The sequence below is a fragment of the Notolepis coatsorum genome, assembly GCF_963971535.1.
Source record: "Notolepis coatsorum genome assembly, chromosome: 20".
Taxonomy (NCBI): Eukaryota; Metazoa; Chordata; class Actinopteri; order Aulopiformes; family Paralepididae; genus Notolepis; species Notolepis coatsorum.
The window spans coordinates 45,341,044-45,356,404 of NC_140184.1; the positions used below are offsets into that span (position 1 = coordinate 45,341,044).

At 47.5% G+C, this 15,361-nt stretch overlaps 1 protein-coding gene across 1 annotated transcript in view; it reads right to left on the bottom strand.

The window, feature by feature from the left end:
* chrna3 (cholinergic receptor, nicotinic, alpha 3) overlaps positions 1-15,361 on the bottom strand; it is a gene marked incomplete at both ends in the record, with an annotated part of 43,624 nt that overhangs the window by 17,521 nt on the left and 10,742 nt on the right. Inside the window, one exon of the mRNA XM_084337110.1 lies at positions 5,912-5,956. Coding sequence (XP_084193236.1) covers positions 5,912-5,956 — 45 coding nt within the window. The remainder of the gene's footprint in view (positions 1-5,911; positions 5,957-15,361) is intronic.

Below are 15,361 nucleotides of genomic sequence, written 5' to 3' on the forward strand. Positions count from 1 at the left end.
TCTATGGAGTGAAAAATCTTCAATCTTAGCTCCGTGGATATAAGAAAGAGATCTAGCTGAGTCAATGTTGATGGTTTTGTTGAACATTTGTATTTCACAGGAGAGAAACTATTCAAAGAAAGCTATTAAAATAGTCTTTGAATCTAAATATACTTTCTTTATTTGTTACAAGCTTCGGTCTTAAGTAGAAAAATGCTATTTTGAATCTAGATTAATTACAGAAAATTGTGAGATGAATTAGTTTATAATTTTTTTTATCTATTGACAGCACTAATATATATATTTCACAAATGATTCAATTCTGTGTCAATTCTTTCTCAAACCGGAGCCAGGCGAGTGGCGACGCCGGCGATGCTTTTCTTCGTTCAGATCTCAGCGTGTGGTCAATTTGGCAACTCCACCTCTGCCAACTCGGCGTTCCATTTCCGGACGGAGGCCTCCCGGCAGGCAGGAGGCGCTGTGGGGCAACTGTACCTCCATCTACAACCACAGTCTGACACTGTTGACCACTAGGAGCTGCCCAGTACAACCACAGTTTGACACTGTTGACCACTAGGGGCTGCCCAGTACAACCACAGTCTGACACTGTTGACCACTAGGAGCTGCCCAGTACAACCACGGTCTGACACTGTTGACCACTAGGAGCTGCCCAGTACAACCACAGTCTGACACTGTTGACCACTAGGAGCTGCCCAGTAGAACCACAGCCTGACACTGTTGACCACTAGGAGCTGTCCAGTACAACCACAGTCTGACAAACTATCATTACACATGGGCAAAACAGAGTCCATTCTCTTCGGTTCAAATAACAAACTCAGCAAGACCGACGGCTTCTCAGTTACAGTGGGTGACAATACTGTCACAAGGAAAGATGAAATTACCTACCTGGGTTCCATCCTAGAGGCTAATCTTTCCTGTGACAAAATGGCATCCAATGTAATAAAAAAAGTCAACCAACGAACTCGATTCTTGTACCGGATCTCCTCTCTGGTAAACAAGAATACCCTGAAGACTCTGGCAGGAGCACTCATTCAAGGGTACTACGACTATGCTTGCACCTCATGGTACCAAAGCACCTCAAAAGCACTAAAAACCAAATTACAAACATCTCAAAACAAACTAGTCAGACTACTGCTTAGTGCTTGACCTGACTCCTAGAACCCACCTCACCCCTGCCCACTTTGCCAACCTAGGATGGCTTAGAGTAGACACATACACTACACGACCAAGGTACCCATGTACATGTCAAAATACTTCCCAAAGGTCAGTGAATACCATGATTACAACACCAGAGGGAGCTCCACAAATCATGTTAAACTCAGATTCGGCTCAAACAAGGGACTAAACACGTTTCGCAATTATGCCACATCAATGTGGAACGCCCTACCCAAAGCTGTAAAGGAATGTGAATCACTACCCACTTTCAAAAACACTCTCAAAGAACACCTACAGGAGACTGCAATTCGAAACTGGCCCCTACAAATGTCCTAGCCCAGTTGTACAGTAAAGACCAAGTATGGCTTTGTCAGTATTCCAATGTACAGTGTACAGTGTCGTCATCCCCCTACCCACCCCCCCCCCCCCCCCCCCCACCTCCAATGTACAGCCCCACCCACCCTACCCCACCCCACCTACCCAACCTCCTCCAATGTACAGTTTCTATGTCGAATGTATATACACTCTTTTTCTGGACACTTTTTGTATCACAAACAGTACTGTATTTGCAAATCTGGTATGTCATAAATGTATAAATGTAGCAGTACTGTCTATCTGTATGTCGTGTGTGTCATATGATGAATTGAAACTGGGGGACCCTGATGTAAACAAGACGAAAGTCTTTCTCAGGTCTGCATCCCCTTAACAATTGTGTGTATTGAGCCGTACTGTATTGTACCCATTCTGCAATCTGTTAATAAAGTGTTCATTCATTCATGTCTAGATGCAACAGTACTGTCTATCTGTATGTCATATGTTATGATGAATTGAAAATGGGGGACCCTGATGTAAACAAGACGAAAGTCTTTCTCTGGTCTGCATCCCCTTAACAATTGTGTGTATTGAGCCGTACTGTACTGTACCCATTCTGTTAATAACATTTCCAATCAATCAATCCAGAGCCATTGCACGGCAATGCACGACAGAGACGAGATGCTAGCAGATGGCCGACAACAACATAGATGATAAAACGCAGGGTAAAGTACTAAAAATTCAAAACATGTTGGCATTTTTTTAGAAGGCCGAGTGGATTGTACAAGTTCAACTCAACGTGTCCGGTGTTTGGCTGTCAGTCATTATTACCTCTCTGTTCCCATTCTAACTACCATCATCATCACTGACTCACCCGATACTGAAGATTCCAGATGTTTTGCGTGTGTAGCACAACAACTTAGACTGGTTATTTGTATCCAGGACGGTGCAGTATGATGATGTTTGATCCATATTTTGCAACTCTGTGACAATAATAAATCCCCGTGTTGTTGTGTTGTTGTTGTTGTTGTTGGGGCGTTTAAATCAACGTTCTGGCTCTAAACCCGCCCACTGGCCTCTTTTGCTCTGAGATCAACGGAAGTGACGCAAACGAACTAGCCAATCATAGAGAGGTAAACACAGAGTGAGTCATAGCTGTTAACCCTTTCACTACCACACTACAGAAGGTTAACCCTTTCACTGCCGCACTACAGAAGGTTAACCTTTCACTGCCGCACTACAGAAGGTTAACCCTTTCACTGCCGCACTACAGAAGGTTAACCCTTTCACTGCCGCACTACATAAGGTTAACCCTTTCACTACCACACTACAGAATGTTAACCCTTTCACTGCCGCACTACAGAAGGTTAACCCTTTCACTGCCGCACTACAGAAGGTTAACCCTTTCACTACCACACTACAGAAGGTTAACCCTTTCAGTGCAGCACTACAGAAGGTTAACACGTTCACTGCCGCACTATAGAAGGTTAACCCTTTCACTACCACACTACAGACGGTTAACCTTTCACTAACACACAGAAGGTTAACCATTTCACTGCCGCACTACAGAAGGTTAACCCTTTCACTACCACACTACAGAAGGTTAACCCTTTCACTGCCACACTACGGAAGGTTAACCCTTTCACTGCCGCACTACAGAAGGTTAACCCTTTCACTACCACACTACAGAAGGTTAACCCTTTCACTGCCGCACTATAGAAGGTTAACCATTTCACTGCCGCACTACCAAACGGTTAACCCTTTCACTGCCGCACTACAGACGGTTAACCCTTTCACTGCCGAGTGCCGCACTACCAAACGGTTAACCCTTTCACTGCGACAAAACACAGCAGGTTAACCCTTTGAAAGGGTTATAGTAAAGGGTTGTTAAAGTGACAAGAAAATTCGGTACATTTGTTTGACATGAAAATACGACGAACAACACTAATGATGCTAATGATGGAGCATCGCCGTCGGTTGTGTGATAGCAAAGGGCTAACCTTCTGTATTGTCACAGTGAAAGGGTTAACCGGCTGTTGTGTGGCAGTGAAAGGGTTGTCATTATTGCCCTGTTTCCATATTGTTGTTGGAACCATAGATATCTATAGAACACTAGATAGCTTAAGGCGGAGTCACCAGCGTCACTGAACCGCCGCCATCTTGCTCCAGTTGAATGAATGAATGAATGAAAACTTTATTTAACAGATTGCAGAATGGGTACAATACAGTACGGCTCAATACATACAATTGTTAAGGGGATGCAGACCTGAGAAAGACGTTTGTCTTGTTTCCATCAGGGTCCCCCATTTTCAATTCATATAGACATTTATGACATACACAACATACATGACATTTATGGCATAGGGACATATAGGTATTTAGTACTGATACATTTGTGACATAAGCGGTATTCAAATATACAGTACTGTTACCAGGGGTGTAGCTCCAGATTCTGGGCCCCATGAAAGAATGTATTTGTAGGCCCCCAGTGAATGCGAGCGAGCGTAAGCGCGCAAGCAGATTTTTTTTGGCAATTTTTTTATTGATGAAAACGCATAATATGGTTTTTACCTATACATTCGGATCAGCAGTTCAGCACCTGCACTGTTGGTGGGTGAGCCTAGTAAAGGATGTCGCATTGCGTTCATCTTCAATGAATGGACCAATGCAATAGTCTACCAAAGCCCCCCCTCTCTCTCTATATATCTCACACACACACACACACACACACACACACACACACACACACACACACACACACACACACACACACACACACACACACACACACACACACACACACACACACACACACACACACACACACTTCAGAAACAAACATAGTATCAATGAGAGCATCAATAATACACCTGAGTGATGTTTTTTTTTGGGCCCCCCCCCAGTGCTGGGCCCTTGGAATCATCCTAAGCTACCCCCCCCCAGCTACGCCCCTGATTGTATCAAAGATTAATGTGGCTCCAACGCGGACACGGGTGTTTGCTCCAAGCTCGTAATAGGAACAATAGAGAGACTGGGCCTGTCGTGGTTCATTTCCTTCAGAGTGGAGTCCTTCTGCCATGCATCATGGCTCTGCTGGCACCATGTGGGATCAACCATGTGATAAAACCACCAAGCCATGCAAAAACATTGGACAACTGGACCTTTCTCTCTGTATTCTGTGGCGGCACGGTGGCACAGTGGTTAACACTGCTGCCTCACAGAAAGAAGGTCCTGGGTTCAAAGCCCAGCAGGGGGCCTTGCTGTGTGGAGTTTGTTCGTGTAGGTTTCCTCCAGGTACTCTGGTTTCCTCCCACACCATAAATACATGCATGGTAGGCAGGGACTACAGATGAAAACTAACTCATTAGCTAATTCTGGTACATTCCATTGATGTGGAAACTGAAGATGTTGATTAATGTGCACTGTCCCTGGGTAATTTCTTTTATAATTAAACTTAAACTTATTCATGAGAACATGAAGTATAAATCATCCAGGATCACTTGGGGTCAAATCTGGATCACTTTACAAACTTCTGGCCGCCTCAAACCTACTCATATCCGAGCTCCGGGAGGGTCATCAAAGAGAAGTCGCCTATTCTCGGTCCTTGCCCCACAATGGTGGAACGAACTTCCCACCACAGTTAGGACAGCCGAAACCCGTTCAATCTTTCGCCGTCGACTAATGACGCACTTCTTCAATCATTATCTGAAATAATCTATTTAAATTTTTTAAACTCTAACCCTAACTAACCTTACTGTCATGCACTTGTCCTAATATACTAACGTACACTGTAGCACTCAACACTTTGATGAACATTGTTACTCAGCTGATAGAGTTGTACCCTTCCTGCTGTCTTGTTGTACAAAACTTGTAAGTCGCTTTGGATAAAAGCGTCAGCTAAATGACTAAATGGAAAATGTAAATGTAGAAGAACCAGTATATACTGTACGTAGTCATAGCAGATATACCCATGATTTAAGGGTCCAAATGAGATTTATCTTTTTTCAGTGGGACCCAGGCTTATTGAAAAATATCACATACATAATACTGTATATTACCACCATGTGGGGCCCGACCCATAGTTTCAGAAGCCAGGCCTTAAGAGGCTTCTGTCACAGTTAATATCCAAAGGGTTTTAAAGACATTTATATGGAAATTATGCTTGTAGGATCAAATACAAATCACTGTCACATATGTACAGTATTTCAAGAAAACATCACAAAGCGGACATGGTAATGTAATGGCATCGGGTTAATGTAAACAGGGTCACCCAGGGTCAGAGCAGAAAAGCTCCCCCTCGTGAATTATTGAAGCTATCAGTCTGGCCTAAAAAAGAAATCATATACGACAGAGAAGAATCAATATTCGGTGACCTTGCTCAGAATTTATTCACACAGACAGACATATGGAGATGAATGGGAACGTGGATGGGAAGCAAACTCACATGTCTCAGCCACAGGTTGGTCTCCATGATTTGGTTGACTTCGTCCTGAGAAAACACAGAGAAGAGAAAGAGAGAACTGAATTCTTCAGTGTTAGAAAGGAGGGCCACTGTCAGAGGCGATTATCCTCCAGCTAGGATTGTTAGGGTGAAACAGAATGCTCTGTGCATGGGGGGGGGGGGGGTTCAGAAGGAAACATCTGGGTTCCTCCCCAACTCTGAAGTACACCACACATGACAGCTGGGGCGGGGGGTCACAGGTCACAGTGGGTCACAGCCTTCAAGTCAGGCAGCCTCTGAATCTGATCTGCACCATACGACTCAGTGGCATAGGCAGGGGAGGGGGGGGGGGGTGGAATGGAGAGGGGGAGGGAAATAGAGAGTGTGTCTGTGTGTGGAGCGGAGGGAGAGAGGGTACAGGTCTTGGTTACTTGGACAGTGAGTGAACCAATCTCATGAGCCATCCGCATAGCATTAAACATTCATGTGGCCCCAGCACACATTCCAGAACCCGGCCTGACGTTGAGGAGATCCATTCTGTTTCTTCAGGCAGCACAGGTTCTTGCCTGATTGTGAGATGATGAGTGGGCTACCTTCAAGTGATAGACTATTGACATTTCAAACGAGCTCATATATATAGGCCCTGGTCGATTCTACTGTATGTAGGTTGAGCAATTTCCAACTGAAGCTGGGATTTCTGGAGTGAGGCATGGCCCCTCATGGGGGGCGGAGCTTCCTACAGGCGATATAGGTGCTGTGCATTGATGGGTATCGGTCAAGTGTTCATAGAATTGAGCGTCGAGGAAAGAAAGACTAACGTTAGAGAACTATGCCACACCAAGAGCTGATGAAGCAAGCAGACGCACTTGTACACACCTTAAACAATGGAGGGCAATCTGATTTGGATGGGAAGGAGCTGGCTCAGGAGTTGGAAAATTTACCTGACTTGCCATTAAAGAGCATGACAACTCTTGAGTTGTTGAAATTCATACACACAAAGCAGCTCACAGAAATATATCCCAACTTTGCTCTGCGGATCAGTGCAACGCTACCAGTAACAGTAGCTTCAGCCGAGAGGAGTTTTTCCAAATTAAAACTCTTGAAAACATACCTGAGGTCAACCCTGGCTCAAGAACGCCTCAGTGGTCTGGCTGTAATCAGTATTAACCATGAAGTTGGTGGTCAGATTTCATATGATGATGTGATTGATGACTTTGCAGCGAGGAAGGCCAGAAGGATTGCACTGTAAATAGAAACCAGTAGGAGCTACACACAGGCTAACCTTGAAGTGTGATGATAGGGAGTGGAATGTAAATAGTTCTTGAGACAAAGTGAATTTGTAATTTTTATTTATTTGTTTGTTTATTTAGCATATTATATTTTGATTATAAATGTGTAACATATTTTACAATACATTAATTTTATTTTAAAGCAAATTTGCACATTATTTTATTGTTTGTTATTGTTATTATTATTATTGATTGTTAGCTAAGTTGTTTGTTTTAATTCTTTAGTGTGTACTTTACATTTCTTCTTAATTTTCTTTGAAAGCAAATTTGCACGTTCTTTTATTGTTTGTTATTGTTAATATTATTATTATTGTGTGTTAGCTAAGTTGTTTATTTGTTTTAATTCTTTAGTGTGCATTTTACATTTATTCTTAGCTCTTGTTCTTGCTTGTAAAAAATAAAGGTGCAGTACTTTACTGTATAACTGTTAAGATGTTTTGATTTGGGGGGGGGGGGGGTGGCGCAGTGGTGAAGCTCGCCTAGGGCGCCAAATGTGCTAGGTCCGCCCCTAACAGTCATCCATCAACTCCTGGAAGTCTACCGCCTGCCAGATCAAAGATAATTTTTTCTTTTAATAACGTACATTTCTTGGACTAAATATAGCACCACAACACAATGGTGAATATTCAAATTAGATATGCAATGATAAAGCAGTGATGTACAAAGACAAATAAATATCTTTGTCTTTTTTTCTTTTTTATACACGGAGTGGTGCGATGTGACTTCAGCACACAATCCATCTCATATATGAAATGGCTGTCGTTATGTTGCCTTGCATTAGCAAATCTACTGATTTTGTGAATGGAGCTGTCCAGAGCAAGACTTTTTGTTTAATTATTTATTACCAACCCACAGTCTGAGGCCAGTGCGAGGCCGTGTCTCCCAGCTTGTCCAATCTCCACACAGCCAGCTCTAGCCAAAAGATGGCATTAAACCAAGGGGCAGCACATCTGAAGTGGCAGTGATTGACTGACATGAGCTGCTTTAACAGCAAGGGCACGAGTGAGGAGCTCAGACAGATGACATTTCCCATCTTTCCTGGCCAAGCGTTGACTGAGGCTGGGCTTGATGCAGCCACACTGCTTATACACCAGACAGGCTGATTGGCAGGGAGCCTCTCAAGGTGTCTCAGAGGGCCCTAATCACTCCCTGTCGCTTACTTCATATTCTCATCAGAGATCGAGCCACAACCAGAGTTGAGACCCCTCGCTCCTTCAGGCCATATGCCAGCATATTCCCTGTGGGCTTTCATCACCAAGAATTGATGCATATTCTTTTAAGAGAATTGCTCAAAGACTCTTCATTCATTTATGGAAGGATTTTGTTCGTACTTTCAGGACACAGCCTTTCGCTGAGCTCTGTAATGTATGTTCAACTGTCGAGTAGTGGCATGTCGCGCTCACATCACACGCCCCCTCTAGTCATAGGCGCCGGGTAATGAAGGCTACTGTAGGGTAGGCCTTCCCAAATGTTATGCTGGGAATTTTATTTTAAAATTATATATAATATATGTGCGCAGCATTATATGGGATACTATATTGTGTTTGTGTGTTGTCGCTGCAGCCCCCTGGTGACAATCAGGTGATTATTCAGCAAGGTGATTATGGGTAGGCTTAGGTTAAAAAATAAAAGGCATTCCATGTAGCCAATCACATCCTGATCCCACCGTAAAGCATAATACATTTTTTGTAAACATCCGCATTCTGAATTTTCGTCCGCCAATCGCTTTGTAGCACACACCAGCACGGTATTTTGAGTCAAATTTTAAAAAGCTAAATGGATATACAGCCTTTTTTCAAGGCAAAAAGTAAACAAAGTAATTCAGAAGCTGCCAGCACCAGCAGCAGCACCCCTGGCTGCAGCCACAATGAGCCCTGTCCGGGCTGCGTGAATACTTTCGGCAAGCAACAAGCCCTTCCGCGTTGATTGGCTGATTGGCCGAGCGCGCGGATGAGCCGCGACGCGCTCCTCAGCCAGGCAGGAATACTAAGCTCCGCTTAACGCAATTTATACAAATGGAAGTATTGATTTCGCCGTAACGAATCATTAAAAAAATATACCGTTAACTGGAATATGTTGTGCCTTTACACATATGTTGGATTATGTAATTGGTTTGTCATGACAAACCAATAAAAAATCGCGAATTAACCGGTGGCTACAACAAAACACAGTACCTACATGCATCATTGTTTACAATGAACGGTGGGGCTAATGGACACGGACAAGTTAAACTAACCGAAAGTTAGTTGTTCACCAACAATCTACAGACACAAACAAACACAGAACCGGACTGTTATATTAAATTAATTGATTGCTGTTTAACGCGTCCGTGTCCAGTCCTTTCGATTAGCCCCACCGTTCATTGTAAACAGGGCCGGACTGGGGAAATAATTCATACCGGGAGATATAGCGCGAAATATAGCACCAATCAGGCCACTTTTTAAGTGGGGGGTCTGGGGGTCCCCCACCAGGATTTTTTTTGTTACAAAGACTTAATTTCCTGCATTCTGGTGAATTTTAGTGCATGTGAATCACAAACTAATGAGCCAACAATTGCTTAGTACAATGTACTGTTATGGACCTCAAATAAAACTGTTGTGGCACTAGCAATGCTATACTCTCCACCTTCAAAAAGAAAAAAGCAAGAGCACAACATATTTTTCTATTTACTATTATAATACAGTTAACCACTCTCTCCTGTAAGGGCCTTTCTTTTTCTTTGTTTTATCCCTCTCTCCTCCACCCTTTCTCTTTCTTCCACTGTCCATCTTGACATCAACGTTAATTGACTTTCGCTCCTCTCCCGAGTCCCTCACTACCTGGCTCATTGCCTGGCTGTTATTCTGCATCTGAGTGCCGTCTGCCATTCCATTCGCCGCCTCCGCTGTCAATCAGTTGTATCGCCTGGTCCCGCCTCCACCAATCACAAGCGGCAGCACAGCTCCATTCTGTGTGTGTGATCCGCGTGAGGGAGAGAGAGTCAGATAGTTCTCCAACTCTGTCGCAGACAGTGAAATCCTGGTTGTTCCCCACCCACCTAGGTTATCTAACTATCGCGCCGCGCCGAAACTAGAAACAATGGCCTGGGGATTTTTTTTTTTTTTTCTTTTTTAATATACATTTTTTTTTAAATCTGTGCAGGCCAGGCCGCCTATAGCTTATTCCCAGTGGAAGAGTGCTGCCGAGTGCTTCCGCGTTTTCCCTGATTGGCTGCGACACGCCCTGCGGCATTATGTAGCCATAATCCCCGATGTTTTTCTTTCGACGCTTAGCTCAACTGGCAGTGCTGCCTTGCTGTGGATCCTGTGGTCCGTTGGTGACACGTTCGAATCCCTTCAATTTTTATTTTTATTTTTTTTAACGTGCATTCTTTCGCCGGTTAAGTTTAGGCATGTTAACTTTAAGCATTGTTTCAGAGTTGGTTATGGTTAAGGTTAGGCATTGTTTCGGAGTTGGTTAAGGTTAGAAGGGTTAAGTTTAGGCACTGTTAAGGAGCTGGTTAAGGTTAGAGTTTGTCTTAGAGAATGGCAATATTCTTTCGGAGTTGGTTATGGTTAAGGTTAAGGTTAGGCATGGTTAAGGTTAAGGTTAAGGTTAAGGTTAGGCATTGTTTCGGAGTTGGTTAAGGTTAGAAGGGTTAAGTTTAGGCGCTGTTAAGGAGCTGGTTAAGGTTAGAGTTTGTCTTAGAGAATGGCAATAGACAGCCTATTTCCGCGCTGCCGTGGTCACATGGGCGTCATGGCCAATCAGAGAAAACGCGGAAGCACGCAACGCACTCTTCCGCTGGGAATAAGCTACACGCGGCCAGGCCACCGGGAAAACTCTCGGTGCTCCCGATGGCCAGTCCGGGCCTGATTGTAAACAATGATGCATGTAGTTACTGTGTGTTGTTGTAGCCACCGGTTAATTCGCGATTTTTTATTGGTTTGTCATGACAAACCAATTACATAATCCAACATATGTGTAAAGGCACAACATATTCCAGTTAACGGTATATTTTTTTTGATTCGTTACGGCAAAATCAATACTTCCATTTGTATAAATTGTGTTAAGCGGAGTTTAGTATTCCTGCCTGGCTGAGGAGCGTGTTGCGGCTCATGCGCATGCGTGCGCTCGGCCAATCAGAGCAACGTGGAAGGGGTTTGTTGCTTGCCGAAAGTATTCACGCGACCAGGCCATGCCCCAGCGTCCTCCTATAAGACGCCGGACATGGTCACACTCTACCTTCCTCTGGAAAAAAAAGTTTCCAGCATTGAAAACCCAACCAAGGGACCTCAGGGCGCTGAGAGCGAGACGCTCTGCCAGTATTCATATAACTAGGTTATAGGATAACCTTTCGTTATATATCATACTGGTCATCGCGTCTCGCTCCTGCCATTATGAGATATGGGGCAGAGCAGACGCGTGACCCGACAAGTGTACCCCCTGAGGGCCCGTAAGCCCCACTACCAGGGAGGAGGGGAGTCCCGTCCACCCGCCCGTCCTAACAAAGGGGGGGAGGCAGTCAACTCCACCAAGTGCGAAAAAGGGGGAACCAGAGACCCCTGAAAAACGCACAGCACAGGCGAGACCACGTGTGACACATCACCCCGTGGCACACACCTACACACCCCTGCTAGCCCACCGAAGGCGGGACGCAGGAGAGGTCCCAGACCTCAGAACCGCCTGGGAGACAGAACCCCCAGTCATGTCCACGAGGGAAAACTTAACGAAGAGACCCGGGGAGGACCAGGAGGCCGCAGCACAGATGTCCTCTACCGAGGCCCCCCCTAACAGGGCAGCAGCCCGAGGGGGGACCTGTCCAGCCAACGTGCAGCAAAAGGCAACGCCCCCGCACAACCAATGTGACAGGTGCTGCTTGGACAGCGCCTCACCCGCGCAAGGGCCACCGTAACAAACAAACAGTTGAACGGAAGCCCAGAGAGCCCGAGTCCTGAGGTAAACCCCCAGTGCACGGACAGGACACGACAAGTGAAGGCCCGCCTCCGACTCACTAGCGTGAGGAGGCGGACGAACGCCTGAACCACAATATCCCTGGAGCGAAAGAGCTCCGGATATTCTTTGGCACGAAGACAGGATTAGGCCTCAGAGTCGCACCGCTATCGGCCAAATAGACAGGCACCGAGAGAGCACACAGCTCACCCACGCGTTTAGCAAAGGTGATGGCCAAAAATAACACGGTCTTCGAGACAGCAGATCCAATGGCGCCTGCTCAAGAGGCTCAAACGGGGCCTCCGACAACCAGCCCAGGACCAGTTGGAGGACCCACTCGGAGACAGAGAACGTTCCACAGGCTTGAGATGCAGAGCGCCAAGCAGGAATGTTCCACGAGAGGGTGGCTGAACAATGTTCTGCCCCCACACTCGACCATACGCCACTCCCCAGCGTAAGGCGCGGTAGAGGACAGAGCGCGCGCGTACCGGATAGCGTTAACCACAGAATAGTCAAGACGCATCCCCACCAGATTCACACTGTCAGCAGCCAAGCCTAGAGGCTGCCCCAGAACAGGAGGTAGAACAGAGTTCCGCGTGCCTGAGAGAGGGCCCGCTGTGACCACGGAACAGGCCACGGCGGGGCCACCAAGAGCTGAATCAGGGCCGGGGACCACACAGCTGAGCCCCGGCCCGGCGCGACCAGGCCCAAGTCCCGCGCTCCCGACGTACCCGCCCCAACAGCTGAGCTATCAGGTGTAAGGGGGGGAATGCGTACAGAATCCCGGACGGCCACGGAATCGGTCCCAGACCTGCCCGACTATGTCTGGACGTAATCCCCACTCGTCAGAGTGAGAACCGCGCAGCGACATCACACCTGCACCCACATTCACCCTGCCGGGGATGTGGAGAGCCCTCAAGCAGAGCAGATGGAGAACGCCCATAGCCAGAGCCAGGGAAGCGCACTCCACCCTGTCTGACAATATACGACGCTGACGTCGTGTTGTCTGTCCTGACCAAAACATGCTTGTGGTCGAGCCATTTGAGGACCAGAAGGACTGCCTTCAATTCCAACACATTGAATGTAGCGCAGACCGGGCAGCATGGCAGCTGCCCCCTACTGCGTTGGCCCGACACGTCCCCTCCCATCCCATGAGGGAGGCGTCGGTGAAGACCGTGATGTGTGACAGCCTGCTGCCCACGGCGACCCCGCAGGTGAGGGCACCAGACCCTCCCCAGAAGACGAGGTCCCCCAGTACTGACATGGGAACCTTCAGCCGCTTCCAAATGTCTCACACCAGGTCCATTTCCATACTGGAAAAAACCACCTCTGCATCCTCCTCATGAAGAGGAGGCCAAGATGGACCCCAGCAGCTGGCGCATCACGGACAGCGCCGTAACCGTCCTAGGACGGAACCTCCCGAGCGTGCCGAGAGAACCCAACCACTCGCCGCCGCTCCGAGAGGGATGCCCCTTATAGACCTTGAGCTTAGAAAAAGCCCAAGTACTCCACCCGTTGACTGGGAAGAGGAGCTATCTACTTCCAGTCTACAGCAAAACCCAGGCTGGTGAGACATCACCTGCCTGGTATGAGACCTGGCGATCTACCCTGACCGGCCAAGCTCCCCCACTGAACACCTCCCCGGCATGGATTGCTGAGGAACTGTTCTACAGCTGGATATGCAAGGTGTGAGGTCCCCACACTGCCCGATAGGGTGGGTTCCTACACACCGTAGCCCTGCAGTGATATTACTACCACCCAAATCACGCGCGCCTGCCTGACCACCGCCGGTCTTCCGGCCGTGGGAGGCACTAACGTGATACCCGGCCTGGCGAGGGCGGGCTAGGGGAACTCACGCTGCGACCCCAAGGGCCTCGAGCTCGCCAGCTGACAACCTTTGTTGTTGACAGACACAACACCAGGCTCACCAAACACAGAACGTGTGGCGTGGGAGCCGCTTGACAGCACAACATTCTCACGGACAGACCCAGGCCTAGCCAGCAACTGGGTGTCAGCCCCTGTCCCCCTGAGAAGCGAAACGTGGGGCCGCTTGCGCTTCATTGAAGGCACGCGGCCCGTAGCCAAAGGAAACAAATCAAAGCCCTTATCCCGCTGATGTTGGGGGGGGAGTGACTGGAGAGCGAGCTAGACACAGCTAGACGGCAAAGTTTTTTTAGGGCGTGCTCATCTAATGTAGCCGATCCCTCGGCCGCCAAGGCTGTCGGCCTTGCGATCACCTGTTTTCTTTGTGTCCAGGGTACCTCAGGCGGGAGAAACATGGCCGCTGGTTGAGGGCCTCGCCACAGCCGCTGGCGAGGCCGCGCCCTCACCTCTGGCTGCACGGTGTGAGGCGGTGTGGGGCCTAGGTCAAATACCGCCCGCGCTCCTGCGGAAAGACCAAAGTCCCTCTGCGGAGAGGGGAGCCCTGAAGAGGGAAAAAACATCTCTCCTCCTCAAGGGGAGACTGATCCAACCAAGATGTCTGTAAACAAGCGTTGACAGCATCCTAGCCCTCCCTGCGGTTATAGCTTGCGGCTAGGTCAAAAGCTAATAACCTCAAAACCTTGCGCGATGTTTCGATGTCGGCTGGTCCTAAGGCCCCACCACCCGACACCATTTTTGACAGAAAAAACAGCAATTCTAACAATGTTGCTAGTCGCTGCTAATTCTATACCGCGGCGGTATAGGCTTTAACAGCCCACCAGCCACCTGCCGGGCCAACTCGGCTCATGGCGTCGGCCGGGTGGGACACGGTTCCACCATGTCAGAGGCAAACGACTGATGCCACCTGCTTCACAAGCACGGAGCACCAGTGGTGGCTGCAGACAAAAGACTACTACTAGTGAAGCACTGCCTCACTAGTAGGAATGCAGCAACCTCCACTGTGGTGTGCACCCATGAAGGAGTAAATGAATAAATGAACGAAAACTCCACTAACACACTGCAGAATGGGCTAGCCCATACACACAAATGTTAAGGGGATGCAAACCAGAGAAAAACACCAGTCCCGCACACAATTCATAGATTCACAAAAAGCACACCAGCCCTAGGCCTCAGCCCATCCACCCATGAAAATGGTAAACAAACCCCCGTCAAAACTCCCAACATAGACCGATTGACCATCAGCATGAATGGTTAAGAGGAGGGAAGACCTTTTAGTAAAGACAGCCCTCGGCGGGGAACAAGAACGGAGACCCAGCATTGTAGCATTAGCATTAGCCGAGCGCACTAG